Source organism: Pecten maximus, chromosome 6, assembly GCF_902652985.1.
Source record: "Pecten maximus chromosome 6, xPecMax1.1, whole genome shotgun sequence".
Taxonomy (NCBI): domain Eukaryota; kingdom Metazoa; phylum Mollusca; class Bivalvia; order Pectinida; family Pectinidae; genus Pecten; species Pecten maximus.
Genome location: NC_047020.1, coordinates 33,021,507 through 33,038,487, shown reverse-complemented (window position 1 = coordinate 33,038,487; position 16,981 = coordinate 33,021,507). Strand labels below are relative to the sequence as shown.

At 39.9% G+C, this 16,981-nt stretch overlaps 1 protein-coding gene across 1 annotated transcript; it reads right to left on the bottom strand.

Moving 5' to 3' along the window:
* Positions 1–4,124: 4,124 nt before the first annotated feature.
* Positions 4,125–8,528, bottom strand: LOC117330147. Its single transcript, XM_033888366.1, has one exon. The coding sequence runs from the start codon at positions 8,526–8,528 to the stop codon at positions 4,125–4,127; it is 4,404 nt and encodes a 1,467-aa protein (XP_033744257.1).
* Between the last annotated feature and the right edge of the window lie 8,453 nt (positions 8,529–16,981).

Genomic DNA, 16,981 nt, shown 5'->3' with positions numbered 1-16,981 from the left:
ATTCCCTTCAAAGTTCCATTGAAACGTTCAACTAGCCCATTGCACATGGGGTGGTACGGAGAGGTAGACAGCTGGCGTATGGACAACAATCTGCTAACTTCTTGCATCAACTCCGAGGTAAACTGAGTTCCACAATATGTCAGTACTTCGCGGGGTATTCCGACACGACTATAAACATCAACCAAGGCCTCGGCCACACGCTCGGTCTCAATACCTCTTAAGGCGACTGCCTCTGGGTAACGGGTAGCATAATCAACTATTGTGAGTATGTAGCGATTCCCACGATCAGTCACTGGCTGTAATGGTCCTACCAGGTCAATAGCGACACGCTGGAAAGGGGTATCGATTAGAGGCATTTGTCCCAATGGTACCTTGGTCACTCTTCCTTTAGGAATAGTCCTCTGGCATACATCACAGGACCTACAAAATCTGGTAACATCTGATGCTATACCAGGCCAAAAAAACTCCGTCCTGATCCTGTCCATTGTCTTCTTAGCTCCAAGATGTCCAGCCATCATAGTATCGTGAGCCAGTTGTAACACTGTAGAACGCAACTTCTCCGGTATCACCAATTGCTTGAAAACCCGTCCATTTTCAATACTTGGACTCTGAAACTCTCTATAAAGCAATCCTCGACTCACATAAAACCGTGACAATCCCCCATCTGTTCTGTCTTTCACGGCACCATCCTTAGCCAAATTCCAGTACTTTGACAAGGTTCCATCGGCCTTTTGCGTCTCCTTGATTTCTTCTGGAGTTCCAATCTCTTGTATCACCTTAGGTACCCTCAGAGGACGATATGGCTGATTATCCTTTTTAGCTTGGCCCCTCGTCTGAACAGCATGTACGACTTCCGCTGGCTTCCATTCCAAGTCGGGATCGTTGGCATGTCTAACTCCCGGAATATTTCCAAGTATCAAGTCATACACGGGATTGTCCATGCACCAAGCACATACGCTTCCGGTAAAATATGGAGAATCCACCAACAGCTTAGCGATAGGCACAGTAAGTTTGTCACCATTAGCCAATATACAGGCCTGCGTCTCGCCGGTAACATCCTCATCAGATACGAGACTCTTCCGGATAACAGCTCCTGAGCAACCAGTGTCCCTGAGCACCATCACAGAACGATTACCAACACGTCCTTTCACTACAGGCATATCACAGATTACCGGCCGTTCACACGAAGTTGTCAGTATATTAGTCTCCGTGGTATCTGTATCCTTCACAACTTCCTCTGAACAACAATCTTCTGGAGGAATAACAGCAGCCTTGTCCTTAGTAGAGATACACTGAACCTGACCCTTCTTCGATTTCCTAGGACAGTTGTAAGATAAATGGTCGGTCTTGTTACATATGAAGCAATGTTTACCTGATCCCGAGCTTGAGCCAACCGGCCTAGTCTTAGAACCAGACTCCGAACCTGACTGTTTCGTTGTCGAGACATCCCCTGTACCAGTCTTACCATTAGATCCGTTGAATTGCTTCTTATAACCCTCGGGACGGAACTTCAGTAGATTCGCCGTGTGTCCCCTGGCGTCGGCAAACTGATCCGCCAGTTTAGCCATCTCACCAATAGTAGCTGGTATGCGTTCCTTCAGGAATAGCGTCAATTCGTTTCCACAGGCTTGGATGAACTGATCGCGAATGATCAAATCCTTCACACCTTCAAACGTCTTTGGGGTTTTGGCCATTTCCAACCATCTCAGAAAATAGCTGTCTAGTCTTACAGCGAACTGCGCAAAAGTTTCACCAGCTTCCGGTCGTCCAGTCTTGAATTTCTTCCTAAACCCTTGCTCAGTTGTCTCAAACCTCTTCAACAAAGCGTCCTTCAAAACATTATAATCCAGGCTCTGCTCCACAGGAAGTCTGCTAAACACGTCTAACGCCCTACCTTTCAGAAGTACACTCAAATTGGACGCCCACTGCCTCTCCATATCCCATCCTTGAGTAGTCGCAAACCTCTCAAATCTCTGCAGATATGAATCAATATTGTCTTTGCCCTCCTCAAATGCTGGGAGTTTAGGACCCCTCAAATCACTGCCTGTCACCTTAGGCTTCATATCCTGTCTACCTTTCAGTTGTAACAGTTCCATCTGTCGTTGATGCTCCTTCATAGCCAGCTCCTCCTTCTCCTTTACAAGTGCTAACTGCAACTCCATTTCCTTCTCAGCTGCTCGGGTCTTCTCTTGAATCAACTCTAAATCATGCTTCCTCTCGGCCTCTAACTTCCTAGCTTCTCTTTCCCTCTCTCGCTCGTCTCTTTCCTTGGCTTGCTCTGACAAAATAAACTGTTGCAGTTCTTTTCCTTCTAAACCTATTTCCTTCCCAATTTCCTGCAGTTCCTTCAACGACGACATTGTATACAATGGGAGTAAGAAACACAACAATACAATAAGAGAATACAAAATTCAAATCGGATACACTGTTGCACCATCAGCCATAAACCTGAAACGAACATATGACAACAATATGGCACAAACAAAAACAGAAATACCTACCTGAAACACAATCTATGTTCCTGAAATGATCGGCATAGAAAATTCACTTACCTTTGTCAAATATGCTCTAATCTTGAATGTGGACAGTGGCTCTTCCGTGTATACTATGCTGAACAGTTAAACACAATTCACTCAGACTTGCTCCAACCTAAGCTAGCACACAAAAAAACTCTCATGAAGCATAATCTCACAAATTCAAATATACTGAGGTAATATCAAATGTCAAATATGTGAGCAATCCTATCCCACCGCTGCCACCAAAATTGTAACCTAACCGAGACGGATTGCAACATATTTAACAAATGAAATAGGCAAAGGGTTACAATATTTACATTTATTACAATTTACAAAGTGAATGTACAACTTTACAATATAATACACACTTGCACACATGATAGTCCCTCTCTCACTCTAAAGGATGTTGTCTCACTCCAATATTATGATTCACTAATATATTCACAACACTGGTCGCTATACTACACAAATATATTTACACCTAACATCCCTAAAGTTCATGAGCACTGGTGGTGACTGGCGCAGTAGATCCCACACATAAAATGTCAATATAACCCTCCTGGACCTCTTGGTGTATTCATGTTGTTGTCCCCACTGATGTTCCATAGATGTCTGTGAAATCCAAATAACCTGTCAGCTATCAGGCACCGCATGGAGAGAGTTTCACCAAACAAATAGACACCAGCATCATGTACATATAGTACAGTCAAGTCGAACGTTCTCATGAAATGGTCGTAAATCAATCAATGAATGACCAGACAGTTAATATAGCCACAACACACAGCTGGGCCTCCATAATATTCAGATACATGTGTCAGAGAATATCAGAACTCCTGCAACGACATAACAGTCATTGTAGTACCACACCGCCAGGCGTTATAAGTAGACGAACATGTGTCCATTTTGGTAAACAATCGTCTGCATACGGCTGTTCAGGGCCTCCATACATTCACCGTCAGCTCATAGATAATAGGTATGTATATAGCGTTGACAGGACATGGTCATGATATGGCCATCGGAATGGAGCTACAATATATAAATAACAATCCCGATACGTCTATACCCTAACAATATAATTAACGTTCATTCAATAGTTATTTTATACAAACATGGCAATACACATAACCGCTCTCTAAATATCACGTACGCGCACCTGTTAGCTCAGTGCTACCAATAGCTTGCCAGCACGAGCTTATACACATAAACACTCACGGTCGTTCATATATACGACAAATACCCTGAAATAAAAACATATCAACTTACCGTGGCTGAATTTCACGCTCCTTATGACCGCATGATATATTCACCTCTCTACCTGTCAATATGGCTGCCCGCTATGCTTACCTTCGCGTCCTCGCATGCGTAGTAACACATACAAAAGTTACGCGCGAGAAATCGGCGCGTAATTTAAAAGGTTACAAATATCATACTTACACAATACATATATTTAATTCCCGAACCGGTATGTGACACACGCCCCGGCTTCGAGAAATAAAATTGGGTAACAATTTTCATTTCACTGCACATCACATACGCTGATCCTTTGAATTCAGTTCTAATGTCTCTAGTTACATATCAGTTGAGCAGAAGCAAACACATATGTCCAATCTATAGTCTGCTTAAACAATCAGCTCCCACATTCTCACTTCCTCGAATCGCCCTGATGGTAAATCTGTATGGTTGTAATAACAACGCCCATCTCATGAGACGAGAACTGGTCCCTTTCAGCTTGTTAAGATACAACAGCGGCTGGTGGTCCGTCTCAAGAACAAAATGGCGTCCGTAGAGGTAACGTTGGAACTTCAACACTCCCCACACAACCGCCAAGCACTCCTTTTCGACCACTGCATAGGACGTTTCAGCACCTTTGAGTTTCCTACTGGCATATGCGACTGGGAGGCGATCTCCCGCCTCTTCCTGCAGAAGTACCGCTCCAATGCCATAATCTGAGGCATCCGTCTGTAGGATGAATTCGTCCTCTAAGCTTGGCAACTTCAGGATAGGGCTTGAGGATAGGCTCTTCTTCAGCGTTTCAAACGCTATCTCTTGAGCCTCACCCCAGATAATCTTTTGTGGCTGGCCCTTCCTTGTTAGGTCTGTTAAAGGCACAGATATTGCGGCAAAATCAGGAATGAACTTCCTATAGTATCCAGCCATACCTAAAAAAGACCGTACCTGCTTCTTTGTCTCAGGTCTTGGAACGCTCAAAATAGCCTTCACCTTGTCAGGATTGGGTAATAGTCGCTGGTCTCCTACAATGTGTCCCAGACACTCCAGACTTCCATACCCCAGTGCACATTTCGTTGGTCTGGCTGTTAGTCCAGCCTTCCGTAGACGAGTGAATAAATCCCTTAGAATTCGGATGTGGTCGTCCCAGGTCTTCGAGTAGAGAAGAATATCGTCAATGAAACTTTCCACACCGGACATACCTCTCAGGAGTTTCCTCATGATGCGACAAAACGTTGCCGGAGCATTCACAAGACCAAACGGCATCACCGAAAACTGAAATAATCCGAATGGTGTGGTAAATGCTGTCTTCTCCCTTGCAGATTCCGACATCGGTACTTGCCAATACCCTTTACTCAGATCTAGACGAGAAAAGTATCTGTGTCCAGAGAGTCTTGCAAATATGTCGTCCGCATTGGGCATTGGTTCGGCGTCAAAGATCGTAACGCGATTCAGTTGACGAAAATCAATACAGAACCGGTTAGTTCCGTCCTTCTTCCGAACAATCACCACAGGTGCCGCATATGGAGACTCCGACGACTCAATGACACCCATTCGTAGCATCTTGTCTAACTCCTCCTTGATGGTGTTCTTCATACTATATGGAATACTATGGCTCTTCACTCTAACAGGCTCGCTGGTTGTTGTCCTGATGTCGTGCTTCCCCAGATTAGTTTTTCCTGGCACATCAGTGAACACGTCGTCATATTCCAATAAGAGCGTCCTTACATCCGTTGCTTGGTCTGATGTCAATAACTCTGATACTGCGACGTCATCTAATGATTCCGTCCTGGTCTGGGGAGGAATAGTGACAATATTCCCTGGAGGAAAATCTTCATCGTCATTCTCATCCTCTTCCGCTACCATGGCATCACAAACGACTGACAAAATACCCAAATCTTGTGCAACCGCCGAACTGCACTGCCGCTCAACATACAACTTCAAAAGGTTGGCATGCAGCGTCTTCTTCTTTCCTTCAACGTTCACCTTGTAGTCCATAGAGCCTCTCTTTTCTTCAATAACATATGGCCCTCTCCACTGCATCAGGAGCTTGTTCCTCTTGGTTGGTAAAAGAACCAATACCTTCTGTCCAGGCTTCATCTCGCGAACTTTTGCCTTCCTGTTGTAGTATTTCGCCTGACGCGTTTTTGCAGTTCGAAGTTGGTCTTGAGCGAGTTGACATGTTTCTTCTAACCTTTCCTTCAGGTCCACTACATACTGGTATGTGGTCTTAGTATCCGGGTCTGGAACATCTTTAGTCCAAAGTTCTCTGAGAATCATCATCGGGCCCCTGACTGTCCTGCCGTATAACAACTCGAATGGCGAATATCCAAGGCTGTCTTGGGGTACTTCACGATAAGCAAATAAAAGCGCGTTAAGATACTTATCCCAGTCTCGCGGACGTTCAGCGCACATCTTACGCAGCATTCCCTTCAAAGTTCCATTGAAACGTTCAACTAGCCCATTGCACATGGGGTGGTACGGAGAGGTAGACAGCTGGCGTATGGACAACAATCTGCTAACTTCTTGCATCAACTCCGAGGTAAACTGAGTTCCACAATATGTCAGTACTTCGCGGGGTATTCCGACACGACTATAAACATCAACCAAGGCCTCGGCCACACGCTCGGTCTCAATACCTCTTAAGGCGACTGCCTCTGGGTAACGGGTAGCATAATCAACTATTGTGAGTATGTAGCGATTCCCACGATCAGTCACTGGCTGTAATGGTCCTACCAGGTCAATAGCGACACGCTGGAAAGGGGTATCGATTAGAGGCATTTGTCCCAATGGTACCTTGGTCACTCTTCCTTTAGGAATAGTCCTCTGGCATACATCACAGGACCTACAAAATCTGGTAACATCTGATGCTATACCAGGCCAAAAAAACTCCGTCCTGATCCTGTCCATTGTCTTCTTAGCTCCAAGATGTCCAGCCATCATAGTATCGTGAGCCAGTTGTAACACTGTAGAACGCAACTTCTCCGGTATCACCAATTGCTTGAAAACCCGTCCATTTTCAACACTTGGACTCTGAAACTCTCTATAAAGCAATCCTCGACTCACATAAAACCGTGACAATCCCCCATCTGTTCTGTCTTTCACGGCACCATCCTTAGCCAAATTCCAGTACTTTGACAAGGTTCCATCGGCCTTTTGCGTCTCCTTGATTTCTTCTGGAGTTCCAATCTCTTGTATCACCTTAGGTACCCTCAGAGGACGATATAGCTGATTATCCTTTTTAGCTTGGCCCCTCGTCTGAACAGCATGTACGACTTCCGCTGGCTTCCATTCCAAGTCGGGATCGTTGGCATGTCTAACTCCCGGAATATTTCCAAGTATCAAGTCATACACGGGATTGTCCATGCACCAAGCACATACGCTTCCGGTAAAATATGGAGAATCCACCAACAGCTTAGCGATAGGCACAGTAAGTTTGTCACCATTAGCCAATATACAGGCCTGCGTCTCGCCGGTAACATCCTCATCAGATACGAGACTCTTCCGGATAACAGCTCCTGAGCAACCAGTGTCCCTGAGCACCATCACAGAACGATTACCAACACGTCCTTTCACTACAGGCATATCACAGATTACCGGCCGTTCACACGAAGTTGTCAGTATATTAGTCTCCGTGGTATCTGTATCCTTCACAACTTCCTCTGAACAACAATCTTCTGGAGGAATAACAGCAGCCTTGTCCTTAGTAGAGATACACTGAACCTGACCCTTCTTCGATTTCCTAGGACAGTTGTAAGATAAATGGTCGGTCTTGTTACATATGAAGCAATGTTTACCTGATCCCGAGCTTGAGCCAACCGGCCTAGTCTTAGAACCAGACTCCGAACCGGACTGTTTCGTTGTCGAGACATCCCCTGTACCAGTCTTACCATTAGATCCGTTGAATTGCTTCTTATAACCCTCGGGACGGAACTTCAGTAGATTCGCCGTGTGTCCCCTGGCGTCGGCAAACTGATCCGCCAGTTTAGCCATCTCACCAATAGTAGCTGGTATGCGTTCCTTCAGGAATAGCGTCAATTCGTTTCCACAGGCTTGGATGAACTGATCGCGAATGATCAAATCCTTCACACCTTCAAACGTCTTTGGGGTTTTGGCCATTTCCAACCATCTCAGAAAATAGCTGTCTAGTCTTACAGCGAACTGCGCAAAAGTTTCACCAGCTTCCGGTCGTCCAGTCTTGAATTTCTTCCTAAACCCTTGCTCAGTTGTCTCAAACCTCTTCAACAAAGCGTCCTTCAAAACATTATAATCCAGGCTCTGCTCCACAGGAAGTCTGCTAAACACGTCTAACGCCCTACCTTTCAGAAGTACACTCAAATTGGACGCCCACTGCCTCTCCATATCCCATCCTTGAGTAGTCGCAAACCTCTCAAATCTCTGCAGATATGAATCAATATTGTCTTTGCCCTCCTCAAATGCTGGGAGTTTAGGACCCCTCAAATCACTGCCTGTCACCTTAGGCTTCATATCCTGTCTACCTTTCAGTTGTAACAGTTCCATCCGTCGTTGATGCTCCTTCATAGCCAGCTCCTCCTTCTCCTTTACAAGTGCTAACTGCAACTCCATTTCCTTCTCAGCTGCTCGGGTCTTCTCTTGAATCAACTCTAAATCATGCTTCCTCTCGGCCTCTAACTTCCTAGCTTCTCTTTCCCTCTCTCGCTCGTCTCTTTCCTTGGCTTGCTCTGACAAAATAAACTGTTGCAGTTCTTTTCCTTCTAAACCTATTTCCTTCCCAATTTCCTGCAGTTCCTTTAACGACGACATTGTATACAATGGGAGTAAGAAACACAACAATACAATAAGAGAATACAAAATTCAAATCGGATACACTGTTGCACCATCAGCCATAAACCTGAAACGAACATATGACAACAATATGGCACAAACAAAAACAGAAATACCTACCTGAAACACAATCTATGTTCCTGAAATGATCGGCATAGAAAATTCACTTACCTTTGTCAAATATGCTCTAATCTTGAATGTGGACAGTGGCTCTTCCGTGTATACTATGCTGAACAGTTAAACACAATTCACTCAGACTTGCTCCAACCTAAGCTAGCACACAAACAAACTCTCATGAAGCATAATCTCACAAATTCAAATATACTGAGGTAATATCAAATGTCAAATATGTGAGCAATCCTATCCCACCGCTGCCACCAAAATTGTAACCTAACCGAGACGGATTGCAACATATTTAACAAATGAAATAGGCAAAGGGTTACAATATTTACATTTATTACAATTTACAAAGTGAATGTACAACTTTACAATATAATACACACTTGCACACATGATAGTCCCTCTCTCACTCTAAAGGATGTTGTCTCACTCCAATATTATGATTCACTAATATATTCACAACACTGGTCGCTATACTACACAAATATATTTACACCTAACATCCCTAAAGTTCATGAGCACTGGTGGTGACTGGCGCAGTAGATCCCACACATAAAATGTCAATATAACCCTCCTGGACCTCTTGGTGTATTCATGTTGTTGTCCCCACTGATGTTCCATAGATGTCTGTGAAATCCAAATAACCTGTCAGCTATCAGGCACCGCATGGAGAGAGTTTCACCAAACAAATAGACACCAGCATCATGTACATATAGTACAGTCAAGTCGAACGTTCTCATGAAATGGTCGTAAATCAATCAATGAATGACCAGACAGTTAATATAGCCACAACACACAGCTGGGCCTCCATAATATTCAGATACATGTGTCAGAGAATATCAGAACTCCTGCAACGACATAACAGTCATTGTAGTACCACACCGCCAGGCGTTATAAGAAGACGAACATGTGTCCATTTTGGTAAACAATCGTCTGCATACGGCTGTTCAGGGCCTCCATACATTCACCGTCAGCTCATAGATAATAGGTATGTATATAGCGTTGACAGGACATGGTCATGATATGGCCATCGGAATGGAGCTACAATATATAAATAACAATCCCGATAAGTCTATACCCTAACAATATAATTAACGTTCATTCAATAGTTATTTTATACAAACATGGCAATACACATAACCGCTCTCTAAATATCACGTACGCGCACCTGTTAGCTCAGTGCTACCAATAGCTTGCCAGCACGAGCTTATACACATAAACACTCACGGTCGTTCATATATACGACAAATACCCTGAAATAAAAACATATCAACTTACCGTGGCTGAATTTCACGCTCCTTATGACCGCATGATATATTCACCTCTCTACCTGTCAATATGGCTGCCCGCTATGCTTACCTTCGCGTCCTCGCATGCGCAGTAACATACAAAAGTTACGCGCGAGAAATCGGCGCGTAATTTAAAAGGTTACAAATATCATACTTACACAATACATATATTTAATTCCCGAACCGGTATGTGACACCATTATTGACGGACTATATTTACTTATTTTTCTGTTACTCAAAAGATCGCAGCATGATGAGGATGAGCCATTGTTTATAACAGTATTTTCCAAATTAGTCACTACTCGATATATCCGTTTCCTTCAATTATTATTTTCCAATTTAATGAAAAAGTACGTTGACATATTTCATTAATACCTGAAGGAAGTAAATGAGATATATGTTTATTTGTTTTTTCTACACAAATGATGTGTCAGTTTCTGCTACAATTCTGCTACAATTATTTTCCTTTCGCTAAGATGGTATTGACAAATTAAATAATTTATCAAAGGTTTAGTTGAATAGGTTTTTGATACTTTTCATTTCTTCGATGAGAGTACACTGTTTTTTGTTTTTGTTTTTGTTTTTTTCTGTGTTATGGCTCCATAACATAAAATTATATTATTAATCAAATAATATATTTGAGTAAATCTACTCTACATTATCCCAGAGAAAATCAATTTAATTGTGAACTTTTTTATCTCAAAAATTTCCATTGGAAATTATTGTTCCGCTGAATTGGCCATTCAAAAGTGACGATGAAAACAGCGACGTCATTTTTATAGCAAAGACTAAACTATTTTACTGTAACTCGAAAAATGTTTTATAATTTTAAAAAAAGTCGCTAAACGCTTTACAAATAATATGAACCTTTCATGAGTAACTGTTATGAAAATCAATTGTTTTCATATTTTATATGCTGTTCTTTCGGTTGATGAAATAATTAACACGTGATTTGTCGTTAAATGGCACAAAATCGCTATTTCAGACAGCGAACTGGATGAAATATACTTCCATTGAATACTCACTCTATTATGCCATTACTGTACAATTCATATGTACAGCATTCAGCGAGAAATAATCCAATTTTCAAAGTTGATATCACATTTTTGTCTTTGTAAAATGTGCGACAGCAGGGCTATAGTTGTTATTGGAGACAAAAAGCAATAGAAGTGAAGTTCCCTTTTATCAGAAATATTTGTTTCTTTTCAATTGCTTTGGAATACTGAAGATATAGGAAAAGTCCGTAGCAGTCCATGCATTAATGTCTCTTCCCCAGATCAATAATATAAAATATGATATATTTCTGAATAAAACGTCTATTAGGTGATTGGGTGGCACAGTGGTGACACTATTTTCTGGATTGTTGGAACGAGCACAATTACTGAATCTCATCAATGTTAATTACATTCCTAGTGTAAGTATCCGCCTAAGACTCTTTATATTGTTGGAATAGATAGGTACAATGCCAATTATATTTTACGAATTCAAATCGCCCTGCGTCCGTGGTCCATGGTCCGTCCGTCCCTCCGTAAACATTCTTGTTATCGCCATTCCTCAGAAAGTACTGGAGGACTCTTTCTCAAATTTCATATGAATGTTCCTCTAGGTCCCTAGTTAATGCAAATTTCATTTTGGGACCAGTCGGAAAACAGTATGGCCGACAGGCAGCCATCTGGGATTTGGCAATTGAAATTTGTTATCGCTATTTCTCAGAAAGTACTGAAATGATATTTCTCAAATTTCATATGTAGCTTCCCCTTGGTCGCTAATTATGCATATTTTATTTTTGGACCAGTCTGAAAACAATATGGCCGACAGGCAGCCATCTTGGATTTGCCAATTGAAATTTGTTATCGCTATTTCTCAGAAAGTACTTAAAGGATATTTCTCAAATGTCATATGTAGGTTTCCCTTGGTCACTAGTTATGCATATTTCCTTTTTGGACCAGTCAGAAAATAAAATGGCCGACAGGCAACCATCTTGGATTTTAACAATTGAAGTTTGTTATCGCTATTTTACACAAGATACTGAAGGAAACTTTCTCAAATTTCATATATAGGTTCCCCTTGGTCCCTCATATTGCATTTTGGGACCAATCTCAAAACAACATGGCCGACAGACAGTCATTATTTGTAAATCTCAAATTTTATATCTAGGTTCCCCTTGTTTTAAAAAGTACTGGAGGGATGTTTCTCAATTGATACAGATAAGTAAGGGGAAGGGAAAAATAGACAGAAGATCAATCTGGCACGGAACCTATAAAGATCATTCAATGGTGGGCCTCAAGATTCCTCTTGGATCTCTTGTTATAGTTTCCCTGACGGTATTGTTGATGTACATACTATGTTAAATAGATATTGGTTGATGTATATTGTTCTTGTTATTTTCTGACTGAATTATCAAAAATAAATCCAATCTCGTGTATTGTTCTTTGACCCATTCTTGTGCATTTTTCTAAGATGAAGGGAATGATAATGCAGAACAATTTTGAACAGTAGCAATGTGTAAGGTTCATGTGTCAGCTAAAAGCTTTGAAAGGTGTGTTACCAAACTAATATAGAAATATATCAACTTAGAGCAGGACAAGTTTATTTGTTAATTTTTAATAATAGGGAATAGATAGCGATACTTAAAAATAAAATGTATATGTATACAAATAAGTATATAACTAATGAAGCAGGAACACACACATCGTCGGTACACACTACTTAGGAGCTTCCTCCATACAAGAAATAAGAAATTCGACAAATTATCTTCATGGCCAAGCATAGAAACGAAACATCTGTAAGATGTTCCACATAATCTGCGTTGACATTTAAGGAAAAACCGACCCCCTGTCAGTCCACGAGTTTCTCATATTCAATGCTTACCAACTCAACATTTTCGAACTGTTTGAAAATACTATTGTTCAATGCTCTTACATTTGGTATTTTATCATCTGAAATAACACACTATCTTCCATGTACGATTTCAAACTCCATGCCATGTTTGTGTGAGAAACATTTGAGCATCATATAATGGATAAATGATTGGTTGTAATTTAATCTACTACACGGTAGTCATTTCTATAATATTTTCAGGGACGAATGGCATACAATTACTTCAGTGGGGTCGGTATCGAATTGTCCACCGTAATATCGTCAGATTCTCCTTTGGGAAGCAGAGCCTTTATTCCGAAACTCATAAATCAAACATTCTCGTTCACACCCATCTATCGATATGTACAGAAAGCCTTACTCACCACATTGATATATACCTTTCGAACATGAGATAACGATACCGATAATCCAACTTGCAATCCGATAAAACAGGTTCAACAATCTGGATGTAGTTAAGAGTGGCTTGACCCATACCAAATTTCCCTCGGAAATAAATGGAAATCTCGAGGCAGGTATCACCGTAGAACAGTTCAATCCGCATTGTTTTGACCAACACACTTTCACATGGCCATTCCAAATATCGATACCATACTGAAATATCCCTAGATCAAACAAACAGAATAATTCAACTCTTGAATGTATTTGGTTGTAGGGTCATTTTTTTACCTTTAAATGTCCCGTAACACTCCATGCTGGTTTCAGAGGCTGTAGATATTTCTCTTTATATATTTATGAGTGTCGGAAAGCTACTTAGGCACTACCGCTACGTAAACTAATGTATAATATTGTAGAGAATCATAGACCCTTCACAAGTCGTTTTTAGGAGCTTGGAAAAATAATTTTAACATACAGTAAAATCATTTATTTTGTATTCACCCATAATGGCAGTCTAAGTGCTTTAACGACACGTTTTGTAGCATATTCTTTCAAAATATGTTTTGAAATAAAGTTGGTCACAAAGCATGATATAGGATCATCTATATAGGAGATCCAGTGATGTTTTACAAGACTATAAATTACTATTATGGTGTGTTTTTAGCTAAAGTGATTTGATCATTTGTTTTTACGTAACCATGGGCTTCGCTGTTGCCGTGTTATTAGTTTAGCTCGACAACGCATGCGGAAACAGCATGCTTCATAAGATCATAATTAGATCATGTGTACAACATGTATTTGACAAAATAGCTATGCCGTTATGCTCACTATCGAGTTTTTATACCACCAACAGTGTGAGAGTTGGTGTATGCGGTTCGGGGGGATTACTATATTTGCCTATAGGTACATAATATAAACACATCTTTAATTTTGACTTGGAAATGAAATTGGCGATTGTTAAACACTTTTAAGAACTCTACTGCTGTGTTTGAGAAAAAGATGCATATTTGTTGGGGGGAAACTCAGCCGATTTACTATTTATCATTAAAAACATCCTTCTTACTATGATCAGAAATCATAATCACATCCGATAGAAGAATATTTATTGATTGAGATGCATCCCGTTATGCCATATTGGTGTAAAAATATTCACAACGAACATTTGTGATCAATGCCAAAATTAAATCAGTGTCTATACGTATATAAATTTGAGTCTGTCAGTCCGGTCAAACAAATGTCCCTAAGGTGTGGTATTGACACGCGTGAGCATAACGGTATTACTATTTTTAGGTCTGATTATGTGTTTGACTCATAATTGGTCGCTAATGCATCTTACCACATAGCAACTCTTCAGATGAAACTCAGCAAATTATTAATGATTTTAAAAAAGCAATTCACATATATCGTCCGAGAACGTTACTTAGGTAGGTATAATGTTATTCAAGACCACCTGACATGTGGATATTTGTTTGTTTTTAAAATTCAACACTATTTTCCTATATATAGATGACCCTCAACTTTTTAGTTGTCGTATTGTAGACATCTGATAATGTATATTATTGCAGTGAGTGTTAAGTTTTGTATCAGATGCTGATTGATCATTTTCCGATCACGTGTTAGTCCTTTAACATCGAATTACACTCGACAGTAATACAAACTCGTACTGCTCGCTTGTGACGTGTCATAATTTGAACCAATTGTATTTGTCGGCAACATGTCCGCCAAGTTGCGCCAGAGTACAATATGATTTTTTATCAAAGACAATAGTATTATGGAGCAAGATATGATTTGAACATCACGTGATCATCACTTAAGCATTCCGTGATTCAGTATATGTGATTACAATATTCCATATCGATCATTAAGGCTTTATTGAAGAGAAGTAAACGAGTATTTCTACAATCTTATTTCTACCAATTCTATCTCTGCTATTACTGATGGGTTTTTTTCCCAAATACTCTCTATATCCACTATATCGTCGTTTGGTTAAGGTACACTCAAAAACACGTGAGTCAAATTTTGGATCAATAGGGATTTAAAATCTGTTAGTTTATCTTATTTTTACTTTACATTAATATTATCTTGAACCAATGATTTTATTTTGAAATTTTAAGTCAGAATTTTTAGTAGAGAAAATCCAACTTGCTTTCGTTTGATCAAATTGTGCTGTTAGCTCTGAATATTGTGAAAATTGATACTTACAACAAACAGGAATCAATGGGATTAAATCGGATCGCCCTGTCGACAACCATGGCCTATGTTGACAAGGGAGAAGGGAGAACATGACTTAGATTTTAATATCGATGAACGAGATGTCGTCTGTGTACTTTAAAAATGTGACTTTTAATACTTTTCATATGCTTTTCCCTTACATCCAACTTAAGCCCAACCTTCTTGGGTATTCTCATTTGTTTCTTTCCCTTTGATTAAACAGTCCACAAACGTAAACATTCGTTCATATCTCATCTTTCAAATATAAAATCTTTAAAAAGCCAACATAAAATCAAATGCAAGACAAAAAGAAAAAGTTAATAATATTTATTTGTAAAAAGCAATAATGCTCAAGTACACGAATAAAACACAAAGTATCTAATAAAACAGTATCAAAATAAATTGTTAAAAACATGGATGTCTCCTGATTGCAAACATTCTGTGCATAACTATGTTATCAGAAAAACTCAAAATCCAATTCACTGACGAATTACCCGTATACTAGTATTTCTGTTGTAAATACACATTGATATATGTTATATACATAATTAAAATATATCTTTGAAAATAAACAATTGAAAATAAAATTAAATACATATGCAAATAAATCAACATTTTTTTTTTTAAATAATAAACTATTCATCAACTCGTGATTTCAAAATGAGATAAAATTATAACCAGTAGATGTGTAACTCAATATTAAAAACATACATATTACTTCAGTTTAAACGAAAATCATATTTGACATCGACCAGATTCGATGCCCAATAGCACATTCTTGGTATTTTGCAATGTACTCATAACATGATTCACAAGCCACATGGCATTAACGTTCTTTCCTAAACAGATTGGGTCAACAGCGACACGTTTACGGAAGACGTTGATCTGCAGAAAGGCAATAAATCTCTGAAACTCCTCCTTGATAAGACTGTTCTCAAGACAACATCCACCAACAGACTGATTCACATCCGTTACGTTCTCAACGAGGCACACAGCCGTGACTACTGTCCTCAGGTCAGAGGTCAACTTGGAAACGTTCACGGTACAATCGTCATCAACCTGGTATTAAATATGGATAAAGTTTTACATGTTTTCACATATCATCATCATTATCATCATCATCATCATCATCATCATTAGTAATTTTTATTTCTGTAAAATGTTATATTATGAAAGTACATGTACATTGTTAGTTGTATTCAATCTATATTTGGTCTAATGTTTCCTTATGCTTACCTGGTGCTGTTGAGCTGGTTCCATCGTAGAAAAATGTTTTCTAGTAAATAATCTCTTCTGAAAAAGAAATTGAATTATATATTTTCTATTGTCAGAAAGTTAACCACCAACAGTTCTGGGAATGTAGCGGTAAACGTATTCAAGTGGAAGAATAGATATTTTATGTTCGGATGTAATGCATTGTATATCTCCTAATTGATACCTAAATTACACTGGGTTGTTGATAGCTAAAAAAAATAAAGGAAATATATACTAGACACCTACCACTGTCATGTACAGTTCATCAAGCTTGGAAACTGCCGAAACGGCGTGACGGCAGAG

What these genes read in the sequence shown, in the direction of transcription:
- LOC117330147 (XM_033888366.1), bottom strand. Translation starts at nt 8,528, where the DNA reads ATGTCGTCGTTAAAGGAACTGCAGGAAATTGGGAAGGAAATAGGTTTA.